The sequence below is a fragment of the Anomaloglossus baeobatrachus genome, chromosome 4, assembly GCF_048569485.1.
Source record: "Anomaloglossus baeobatrachus isolate aAnoBae1 chromosome 4, aAnoBae1.hap1, whole genome shotgun sequence".
NCBI classification, from domain to species: Eukaryota; Metazoa; Chordata; class Amphibia; order Anura; family Aromobatidae; genus Anomaloglossus; species Anomaloglossus baeobatrachus.
This window is the reverse complement of record NC_134356.1, coordinates 562878397-562890429: the sequence shown is the minus strand read 5'-3', so window position 1 is coordinate 562890429 and position 12033 is coordinate 562878397. Positions and strand designations below refer to the sequence as shown.

The 12033-nt window shown below is 47.4% G+C and overlaps 1 protein-coding gene across 1 annotated transcript in view; it reads left to right on the top strand.

Moving 5' to 3' along the window:
• The first annotated feature begins 1595 nt into the window (after window positions 1-1595).
• The window catches only part of CHSY1 (chondroitin sulfate synthase 1), a 61257-nt gene continuing 50819 nt past the window's right edge, over window positions 1596-12033 (top strand). Inside the window, exons 1-2 of the mRNA XM_075346011.1 lie at window positions 1596-2312; window positions 8086-8581. Coding sequence (XP_075202126.1) covers window positions 1984-2312; window positions 8086-8581 — 825 coding nt within the window. The 5' untranslated portion in view covers window positions 1596-1983. The remainder of the gene's footprint in view (window positions 2313-8085; window positions 8582-12033) is intronic.

The following is a 12033-nucleotide window of genomic DNA, read 5'->3' as shown; positions in this document are numbered from 1 at the left end:
GCGATGGGAGGAAAATATCGGATTGCACTTGCAGCAATGTTATTCAGTGAGGCAGAGATGATCTGTGAGATTTTCTTTAGCTGTTTTTGGCCTAAACTCAGCATGAGGGGTGTGGCGCGTATATTGGGCAAGATTTGCGAATGCAAGTCTATGGGGGTGAGAAAACGAATGGACGTCACATGGACCATCCATATGCCATCCCACTGGTGGACACAAACAGAAGAGGTCGCCGAGCAACAACATGGGCCCTTTAAAGTCAAGTAGTTCATCATAATGAACAATCCCTCCTGCTTTGGAGGAGGGAATGGGCTCCCTTACCTCTTGGGCCCTGTCCGGCTGCACCAATAACATGTCTGCCCCGTGCCGTCTGAATTTAATGGACACATTACCATTGTATAGCACAGAACCCTGTGAATGGTCCTATACATGACTGTAGAATAATAGCACACGGCATACAGATGACACAATGGTTCTGCGTGGGATAATCACACAGAATACCGCATGGAATCACACGGAATACCGTATGGATTCACTCCTCACACTTTTCTGGATGAGAATTGGAGCGGTTTTTTTTTTCATATTTCATACGTTTTGTGCAATTTTCGTAGATAAATGAAGATAAATGATTTGCAAAACTTTCTGTAAAGGACAAAATTATTTTAAAAATTGAAAGTTTACTGACATCACGAGTGATTATTGAAACCTTGTACACTGGGGCGGACATATTAGACAGGGGCAGTCACACAGGGGCCCAAGAGGTAGGGGCTCCATTTCTACCACTAAAGTAGGTGGAATTGTGCTTGTTGATGAGCTTTTAGGGTATGTGCGCACGTTGCTTTTTACCTGCTTTTTTGCTGCTTTTTCTTCTGCGCTGTTTAATGCCAAAATGGATGTGTTCTTCTATTCAAGCAAAGTCTATGGGAATTTGGGTTTCTTGTTCACACTATGTTGTTCAAAATGCTGCCTTTTTGTGGCAGAACTTTGGTCAAAAACTCAGCTTTGCAGTGCAAAACCCAAATGGCAAAAACAATTGACATGTTGCTTCTTTGAAAAGCTGAGTTTTTGACCAAAGTTCTGCCACAAAAAGGCAACATTTTGAACAACATCGTGTGAACAAGAAACCCAAATTCCCATAGACTTTGCTTGAATAGAAGAACACATCCATTTTGGCATTAAACAGCGCAGAAGAAAAAGCAGCAAAAAAGCAGGTAAAAAGCAACGTGCGCACATACCCTTAGGCTGCAAAGTGCCTGTATATTGTTCCTGTCACATATATATATATATATATATACCTACACACACACACACACACACACACACACACACACACACACACACACACACATACGTAATAATTTACACAGAGTGTGTTTCCACATTTTCCACACACAGTGCCTCTCCCCCCGTCCCCGGGCAGGTGTGGGGTCTCGCTCGCTGCCCACTCGCTCTGGCGCGGCCCACACAGTACAGTGAGTGTTGGCAGGAGCAGCAGTGAAAGTTTTGCTTTTTTCGCAAGTCACGTGATGCGGGGCTTCTCTCACTCTCATCCAATCAGAAGCGGCGGACGGGTGCCGGGCGGGTTCAATCCCTCGTTCTATAGTCTGTGGAGCTTAAAGAGCCGAGGCGCGGGTGACGTGAGGAGCTGTGTGTGCGGGGCAGCGTGCGCGGAGCTGGAGGACGGGCAGCGGCAGGAGAGGAGGGCCGCGACCCTGACACAGATCCCCCAGGCCTGAGTGTGCAGGAGCGTGTCAGGCCGCCCGTGAGCCCGGGGCGGGAGCGGACAGGACAATAGGTAGCGGCGGCTGACCTGCAGCCGGTGTCGTGGCAGGCTGCGGGGAGCCGGGCGCGGCGGAGCGGCGCTGGGGCACACACGTAGATGACCGCGGTGCGGGGCAGGTGACGGCGGCTCCGGGTACATGACAGGACGCGGGCTGTAGGCGCTGATCTCAGACACTGGGGCTGGGGGCCGCGTCCTGCGCACAGATGGCCGCTCGGGGCCGCCGCTCGTGGCTCAGCGTGCTGCTGGGGCTGGTGCTGGGCTTCCTCATGGCCTCCCGCCTCATCATCCCCCGGGCCGCCGACCTGCACCGGTACAGCGGCAAGCGGCCCCGCTCCGCAGGAGGACCGGCGGCGGGCTGTGTGGGGCCGCCCGGGAGCAGGACGGACCTGGGCTGGCGAGATCTGCAAGCCCCGTACAACGGAGCCCTGGAGCCGGGCAGCGAGGACGACTTCCCCCGGGACAGGAACTTCCTCTTTGTGGGGGTGATGACTGCACAGAAATACCTGCCCACCAGGGCCGTGGCTGCGTACAGGTGAGCGGGCCGCCCGGCACGGGGTGTGTGTGTGCCTATGGATAGATATCACTCCCTGACACTGTATAGATACACACACGACACCGGGCATAGCCTATGTACCCCTGGCACAGTCTATACACCACACACGGCATAGTGTGTGTGTGTGTGTGTGTGTATATGTATGTGTGTGTGTGTGTGTGTATATATATATATATATATATATATATATATATATATATATTAATTTTTTTTTTTTTCCACTGGGTACAGTCTATATACGCTCTGTTGGGCATGGTGTGTATATATACACGCACCATGGGACACGGTCTGCGTACCCTGGGGACAGTCTTTATACACTGAGGCACAGTCTATATATGCTTATACCCCTGGCACAGTCTATGTACACACCCCACAGGGCATGGTCTATATATGCAGTATGGAACACTGTATATACACTCCACCAAGCAGTCTATATATGCACTACAGGGCATGGTTTATGTATCCTGTGGACAATCTATATACACTATGGGGCATGGTCTATATTTACTCACACCCCACCAGGTATGGTGTATATACAAACACCCCACTGGGCACAGTCTATATATACACCACGGGGCATGGACTATACACTCTTTGCTTTCAGACACCAGGATCATTTTGGGTCGATGCGATCGTTGGCACATACAGGGGTGTTGGAGAGGGCACATAATAAACACTAGTGACTAGTGTATTAGTTGGGTATTACTAGAGGCGAGGAGTGCAGGACACACATGGGATGTCAGGGCTCCTTCTGATCCACTTGCTGGCATATTGCCCATGATGCCAGTGCTCAGGTGAGGCTGGTATTCCATGTGATGAGCCGGTCATTAGTGACTAGTGCATGTCTGTGGCCAGTAATTCCCTGTGGCACATTATACTGGTTGTGGCTCCCAGTGGGCATCAGACTTGTGTGATACTTTACGCCGCTTCGTTTCTGTGACACTTGGAGGACTTGGCGCTCGAAACCAGATTTCTAATTGAACCGTCTGTGGTGTGTTATTACCATAGGATGTGTCCTCCACTGTGGGGTCTCATGACCCCGGTCCCCCACCAATTCGACATTTATAATCTGTTCCTCACTTACATGGAGCGGTGGTCCAGCATGCACACTGCCGCGCTATTCAGTCACGGGACTGACAGACGGCCGAGCTCTGCCCAGGTTTTCCGTTAGTCCTCCTAACCGTGAATAGCGCTACAGTGTGCTTTGTCGCCCAACACTCCTGGTATAGCTCATCCCCAGTCTATTCACTGTTGGTCCCAGTGTGTGGTTTGTCACTGGTGTGTTATATTGGCAGAATATGGACACTGGAAAATTAGACTTCTGTCCTATGGATGCAGATATTAAGGACATGGCAAGGAAAGCTGTATGGCACTGCTAAGGGATCCTCGTATAAAAATCTGTATTAAGAGCAAAAAAGAAACAAATACCACAACTAATTTGTTTACAGTATTAAGTAAGAGCACCACGTAACCTTATCTGCCCAATTTAATGCCAGTTCACTGGTTACATATAATATACTACAAATGTATCTAAAGTCCCATACCCATATAGTAACCAGAAATGTCCCAGACATTGTATTTGTCATATAATGTAGGATATATAAACCAAAATAAATAGAACAAGTTTACGTTCCTGAAACTATCATGAGCTGGATATTATGACTCGGTGTTATTTGTGCACCTTTGCCGCATTTATACCAACAGGGTAAAGATAAAGCCACGGGATAGATGAGCAGGTAAAACTAATGAATAGAGACCTGTGAAAATTGGGTACAGTATGAGCTGAGGATGGGACCCCCGTGTATCGCCCCCTGCAATGTGGCTTCCTCAGGGGTGAAGGTGTTTGCTGCACATAACTACAAATACTGTAACTCCTCGAGCTTACCTTGTCAGTGCAGTAGTGGTAGTAATAGCAAATTCCTCCAATTGGAAATGTACTATAGTTCTCCTAATATAGCGGTTTTTCTTACCTCATGTGCAGGGTACTGCAGCTTATATAATCATGATTACGTCCACTCATATATTGGCCATTAGTAAGTAGTCGTTGTATCTCATGCGTACCTAAGCTGCTGCAATGTCCTGCACATGAAGTAAGAGGCATGGCTATATCAGGAGAACTATACTACATTTTTAGTGAGAGGTTTTTGCTAATATGCCTACTGCATATTGGGATAGGATATTGGAGATGGGGATACCTCTTTTAAATGATCACTTTATTGATGTATATAATTAAAGAAGTAGCGTACACAAAACACATTGTCTTCTGCCTCGTAATGTTCTAGGCACCAGAGCCATGCCTCCAATTCCCGGTCTCCTGATTGCCTTTGATACATTTAATGCATAGAAACCTTGGATTGGGTACATGGGCATATTATGGGGTATCTATAGGATGCCTTTACCCTACCTGACTTTGCAGACACCGATCTGTAAATATTTACCAATCGGCAGTCATTTATTGACCTGTTTACAGGGGCAGTCGGTAATAATCGCTCGGTGCTCATAGGCTCCCATTGTTTTCGGCTTACCGAGGACTTGTGCTGCCCAAAAGATAACAAAACGCTGCTTTGCCCGGAGAAATGCAGTTAGTGATTGTCAGCCTGGTCACACTGCACGGGCATTATAACCAGAATGCTTACCATCTTGCACCTTTTGGGCTTTGGTTCTGTTGTCTTCACCTCAAATTTGGTCTTTAATCAAGACTTGAGTAACCTTTCTCTGGACAGATCTATTGTGTGATCCATAAATCCATTCATTGTGGCAAAAAATCCTATTTTGTTTAGGGCTTGAACGCAATGGACTATATATCCTAAAGCCTGTAAAAGTGTCCAGACTTGCTTGTATTCTCCCCGCCTGTTAGTTTTTCTATATCTTCATGGAGTACTCTTGTACTGTCTGTTTTTAAAATGTGGCCCTGATGAAGGGGGAGGGGGTGAGAGTCCAACTTTTTGTGACTTTTAGTTGTAAATTTTGTGTATTTGCAGGCGTATCTAAATGGGAGCCCCTGACGGAGTTCTGAATGGGGATACGAGTCTGGCTGTATAATCCTTCTTGCTCGTGGCCTAGTTTATTATCCCATTAGGGCACCCCGTATTGACTTTTGTACGGTTCTTTCATATTCTGCCGTCTATAGTCTTTCTCCAGTATGTGGTTTGTGATCCTGGCAACAGCGATGTGGACAAAGAAACCCTTCCATCAGAAGCTCCTCCAGATAGAGCTCTTTTTTATGGTCAGGGTGTGTTGTAGTCCAGTGACAATGTCTCATTTATCTGGTTTCTGTGATATGTAGGTGGCACAGTGTGGGTATATAGGTGGCGGCACCTTCTGATGCCAATGACTTGCACATTATAAGAACTGTAATCACTTTGGCTCAGTTTCTGGCTTATCTCTGGCTGATTAAGCATTGATGCCGCTATCGGCTGCGGTGTATTGGGTTGCACCATTCCCTGACCGCTGACACCGTGCTGCTGACAAACGGTTTTTCTTCAAGAACAATGCTTATGCCTGCTTGACTCTTACACAAGGGATAATCGGCAGAACTATTACCACGGGTATTTGATGTGGTGAGCAGTTAATCTCTTAACAGTAATGACTGTAATGTAAACGCCTCTTCTGGTCTAGTTCATTCAGTAGATCTGCCCATTGTAATGCCAGCGGAGGCTGGAGTGGGTGTAAGTGCCGTTCTATACCACTATATAAAGTTGGCATTCCCTGATATCTGACACCACAGCAATGCCCATAACCAATGAAGGGCATTCTACTCGGGCAGATTTCTGCACATAGATTATCAGAAATCACTCCTTGATCTTCTGCTTATATCAGCGCCAATGTGAATAGTTCAGGGACTGCACAATTTTTAATACTATTGCTTGACTTCCATATTGTTGCGTATTGTGGGCAGCACATCACCTGTTTACACTAGATTACTTTTAAGGCCACTTATAAGATGTGATTGCTAATGAACAAGTATTTTGAGAGCCATTGAATATACTCTTAAGGCCCCTCTACGATATATCTTAACGATATGTCGTCGGGGTCACGTCGTTAGTGGCACACACCCGGCATTGTTTGATCTATTGTAGCGTGTGACAGGTACGAGCGACGGGGAACGAACAAAAATACTCACCTTATCGTTACTCGTTGACACGTCGCTCATTTTCAAAAAATCGATCGTCCTTCTGCGCGCCGGTTGTTCATTGTTCCCGTGGCAGCACACATCGCTCCGTGTGACACCTCAGGAGCGATGAACTGCAGCTTACCTGCATCCTCCGGCTATGCGGAAGGAAGGAGGTGGGCGGGATGTTGCGTCCCGCTCATATCCGCCCCTCCACTTCTATTGGGCGGCCGCTGTGTGACGTCGCTGTGACGCCGAACGTTCCTCCCACTTCAGGAAGTGGATGTTCGCCGCCCACAGCGACGTCGTTGGGGAGGGAAGTACGTGTGACGGGGGTTACCGACTTTGTGCGACACGGGCAACAAATTGCCCATAACACACAAACGATGGGGGCGGGTGCAAACGCGCGATAAATCGACACGTGTAAAGCGGCTTTTAATGCGAAACATTGTCCAATACTTGTCATAAAGAGATTTTCATAGGACTTTTTTTTTTTTTAAGGCCAGTTTTACACTTCTAACATGTTCAGACTTCTGTCTAGATTTGTCTCTTGATCAAAACTTGATACCCTCAAAGGCATAGATATGATCTGGACATCATGGGTAGTTCTGAGTACAATGTTAGACAGAAAACTGGCTTTAGGACAGAAGAGATAATCAGATGCATCAGATTATATCTAGGGCAATTTATTTTACCACCAACTTATTTAATTATCGTCATGTTAGACGTTCTTCATTCCTCATTGGTTATTGGCCTGCAGCAGTGTGGAGGTTGGAGCAGTCATGTATAAATGTGCGTGGCGGCGGCGGTCCCTCCCCCTGCTCCTCCTGTGCGTGGCGGCGGCGGTCCCTCCCCCTGCTCCTCCTGTGCGTGGCGGCGGCGGTCCCTCCCCCTGCTCCTCCTGTGCGTGGCGGCGGCGGTCCCTCCCCCTGCTCCTCCTGTGCGTGGCGGCGGCGGTCCCTCCCCCTGTCGGTACTGTTTCTGGGGAGAAGGGATGGCAGAACTTTTCTTCTACTACCGATGTGGTCTTGGTGACCCATCCTTGCAGGAATGTTGCTCCTGTAACCAATTCTGCTCTTCCAAGCCTTTCATGTTGCTACATTAATCTTCTGCCCTTCCCCCCCCCCCCCCCCCTTCCTCCCCATCCCATGAAAGCAGAGGCCCTTATAACTCTCTAAACTTGTCTCCGGGCTAGTATGGGTGTCCTCAATGAGAGCAGTCGGTGAGAATGATGTAGTGTACTGGATTGTAAAAGGCGGTGATGCCATGTAGTGACCTGCAGGTTACAGGTCTCCTTCTGCTCTTACCTCATCAGACGCTGACTAAGTAGAGAAAACTTCACAAGTATCTCCTTACGGCGATTATGACTGCGGCTAGTCCAGTGGTGGTAGTAAATCTAGGCCAGCGCATTTTCACAAGATGGTGTAGAGCAGTTGATGGGAGGTGACCGGGGGTTGTAGCAGAGCTGAATTTGTCACTTAACGCTTTGGATTATATGCCGCAGTAATGTCTCCTTCCTTGCGGGTCTAGCATGTTCACCAGTGGGCACTAGCTTGATAAGTGTACAGATGATCTGGTCAAGTATTATCACAGAGACCTGAATTGATGATGATTGATATTTATTTATTTATTTTTCTCCAGGACTTGGTCTCAGTCGATACCTGGAAAGGTGGAATTTTTTTCAAGCGAGGGCTCAGACACTTCTATACCAATTCCAGTTGTGGCACTGCAAGGTGTGGACGACTCTTACCCTCCACAAAAGAAGTCCTTCATGATGCTGAAATACATGCACGATCATTACTTGGATCAGTACGAGTGGTTCATGAGAGCAGATGACGACGTCTACATCAAAGGAGACCGTCTAGAGAGCTTCCTGCGTAGCCTCAATAGCAGCGAGCCCTTATTTTTGGGGCAAACTGGTCTTGGTTCCACCGAGGAGATGGGAAAACTGGCCTTGGAACCAGGTGAAAATTTTTGCATGGGTGGCCCCGGTGTGATCATGAGCAGGGAGGTCCTACGCAGGATGGTGCCACACATTGGAGAGTGCATACGAGAGATGTACACGACGCATGAAGATGTCGAGATCGGTCGATGTGTCCGAAGGTTCGCAGGGGTGCAGTGTGTCTGGTCCTACGAGGTTAGTCCTGCAAACGACTACTGTGTATCTATCTATATTATGTATAGGCTGTGACATGTTGCACTCACTTAACATTATCACCGGCCAAATTCACTGAGGGAAGAGTAAGAAAAGTGCCATCAGATGCCGAGTGCTGGGCCAAATTACAATTGGTCTGGTTAGGTTCTCTCCTATCTCCACTGATATCTTGTGACAGTGTTTCCAGTCCAGTCTGCAGGAAATGAATAAGATATGAAGATGGATCATCCTCTCCACGGAGAACGAACAAATCCGCTCATAAGGATAAAGGGGCTTACTGCTATAGACGGCTAATTAGAGGACGCTTCACGGGTTCCAAGTCGAGGGCAATGCTCGCTAGTTAGTCTCTCCTCTCAAAATATTCAGTTGGACATAGCTTAGAGGTCCCTGCCCCGTGCCTGTGACCATTAGTCACCTATTGAGTATGTATGTATGTAGTTTTTTCTATTCTTTTTTTTTTTTATTTTTTCCTGTTTTTTGTTACCTTTTTTATAATGTAAATCAGTAGTCTATAGCCCTGTGATTTTCCTACCTGCCATAATCCCCAGCGCGTCTTCTGATTAGTCAGGCTTGTGCACCATCACTGTCTGTCGTACTGTGCCCACTGGTCAGACGAGGCGTCCCGGATACCGGCAGGGGTCTGGGACAAAGTTCTGTGAATCTTCTTAAGCTATGTGCACACGCTGCGTTTTTTTTTTTTGACGCTGCGTTTTTGGCTGCTAAAAACGCACCCGCGGCAAAAAATGCATGCGTTTTGGTGCGTTTTTGGCTGCGTTTTGCTGCGTTTTTGATCTCTGCGTTTTTCCAATGCATTGCATGGGGGGGGAAACGCAGAGAAACACAGGAAAGAATTGACATGACCCTTTTTTTTTTTTTTTTTTTTTTTAAGCTCAAAAACGCAGCTTAAAAAAAAGTTGTGTGCGGACAGCAAAAATGAGAACTCACCCGAAAAACGCACTGTGTGAACTTACCCTTAATCATGAGGTATCCCCATTTTAATGTTGTCGGTAAACATACTGTGGGGTGTAGTGGCGGTGCTCCAAAAATCATAGCTGGAGTCTTCCATGCAGCTGTTATTGTTGTGCTGACCCCCTGTATTCGTTTTGTTGGCCCCTTTTTCTTCAGCTTCTGGATTTTGCATTAGTTCATACTCCTGACTTGCAAACGTAAACTTTCCTAATCCCTGAAGAGCGCGGCCTGCGTCTGATGTACTCTGAGGCTTTCTTCTGGAATACTTCAGGACACGGGCTGTGTATTTTCAGGTTAGCACACTTTATGAAGCCCCTCATTAACATCCCCCTCTGGCATACATTTTTTTTTTTTTGCTCCAGTGCCCTTGCTCATTAACCCCTCTGGCGCTGGCTCCCCCAGCGGGCGCTGCCTATCTCATGCTGTGTAACATGCTCACCTGGCATGGAGCGGGATAATCGGCACACTGGATTATACGTCACCAGGATCAGGTCAGCAAATGCTAATCTGTTTTGCCCTGCGGAGAATGTTGACTGAAGTTTCCAGGGGAGTGAACATCTTTTTAATGAGAACGTTGCGGGGGGAATGTGGTGTCTTTATTAATACACTAAGTAGAGTAATCTTGCACTTTATAAGGTGTATACGGCAATCGCTGATCACGGCATTATTCTTTGATACATGTGCGTCTAACACTGAAAAGGGAAAGTGAAGTAATAACGTGACTGTAAAACACAATGCTTCCTCTGTTTAGTCCGGTCGGTCGGCTTCTGCTTACCATTGCCTCCCTGTGACCTTCAGGGTCATGAGTTTTTACTTAGGGAATTAGGGTCGGCTTAGATCCCGGCTGCCATTATCCTGGGAAGCAGCTTGTCTGCAGCGGCTTCCTGCACTCTCCAGCTTATCCAGGCCCTTGGTGTGGCAGAAGGGGGTCTGTCTTGTGTCCATCTCCGCAGCCTGGGAAAGCTCTTGTCGGGAAGGTGACGATTATATTCCTGGCCTTCTGTGAGGTTTGTACTGCTCCAGGGCAATTTCCCCAAAACACGAGCAGATCACCATAGCGGAGTTCTCGTTCGCAAAGATAAAATTACACTTTGTAAAATTCCTCAATTTTTAATATCTCTGCTTGCTGTTATTTATTGGGGCATGTGATCCCTGTCGGCTGACAGCCATAGGTACTGGTCATGATGTGCACAGGCATGCTCTGCTCATTAATGCAGTTGGACCTTCACACGCGTATAAAACACGGAAGTGACGAAAACAAAACCAAAGTGTCAATCAGTGTTTTTCCCAGTAGGATGAATGAGATTGCAAAAAAAAATAAAAAAGTGTGCAATGTTAGATGCTATCCATGTGCTGTACGTGATGGGCCACACGGTGGCTCAGTGGTTAGCATTGCAGTCTTGCAGCGCTGGGGTCCTGGGTTCAAATCCCACCAAGGACAACATCTGGCAGGAGTTTGTATGTTCTCCCCATGTTAGTGTGGGTTTCCTCCCACACTCCAAAAACATGCGCTAGACAGCTAGGGACTGTAGATTGGCAACACTCTCACCATTGGGGCTCACAATGTATGTAAAGCACTATGGAATTAATAGCGCTATATAAATTAATATTTTTTTATTATTATTTATTATTAATCATAGACCTGTATTGGCCCTTGTCAAATTTTTATTTTTGTCTCCCCTCTATACTTTACAATAGTTTGTCTTGACTTTATTAAAGAAAATGAACTCCTTTCTGCTGCTTCGCCCATGTGGCCTCTGATCTTCACAGTTGGTCGCTGCTCTCGATGGCTCCTTCTGCCAGTCTCCGGCCGGTTGACGCAGCGTCCTAGGTGAAGTTTTGTCTTGTACATTTGGTTCTCTGCAGAAAACTCCCCCCTTCCCCTGAAGGAAGCGTTGCACACGTCTAGCTGAAGAGCTTCGTATGTTGGTGTCTGGGGGATTTGCTGCAGAGGAAAAGTCAGAATGTGAATTCCGAGCCTACCAAGAAACAGCTTGTTTACTTAACTGTCCTGCGAGGGTCTACGGTACAGACCGAGCCTTGTTAGCGCTCTGTAATCACAAGGCCCGTCTGTAACAACCTTCACCTAGGCTCCACAGTGCTGAGCTATAACTGGCGCTCGCTCACCTCTGCTCGGACACGGGGGTAGCGGTGCGTATGGCCGGCACTGAGTGTCTCTGTTCCCTGCCCGCAAACCGGGTGCTGCCCTTACAAGAAATAGGCACGCAAAATAGTGTGGTGTACCCTCTGGCACGACAGTATAGGGGTCCACAACCTGCAGCTCTGACACTACAACTCCCAGCATGCCATGCCTCCTGCAAGCTAGTGCTGGTTAGACTAAACCAAGATGGCGTGTGCTTTTACTCATAGGTCCAAACACCTATGTAGACCTACAGTACAGCACTTGGCGATGTAGCCCACCATTGTCCGTGTGCAGTAATGTAACCGTAAGGATTATTTAATGC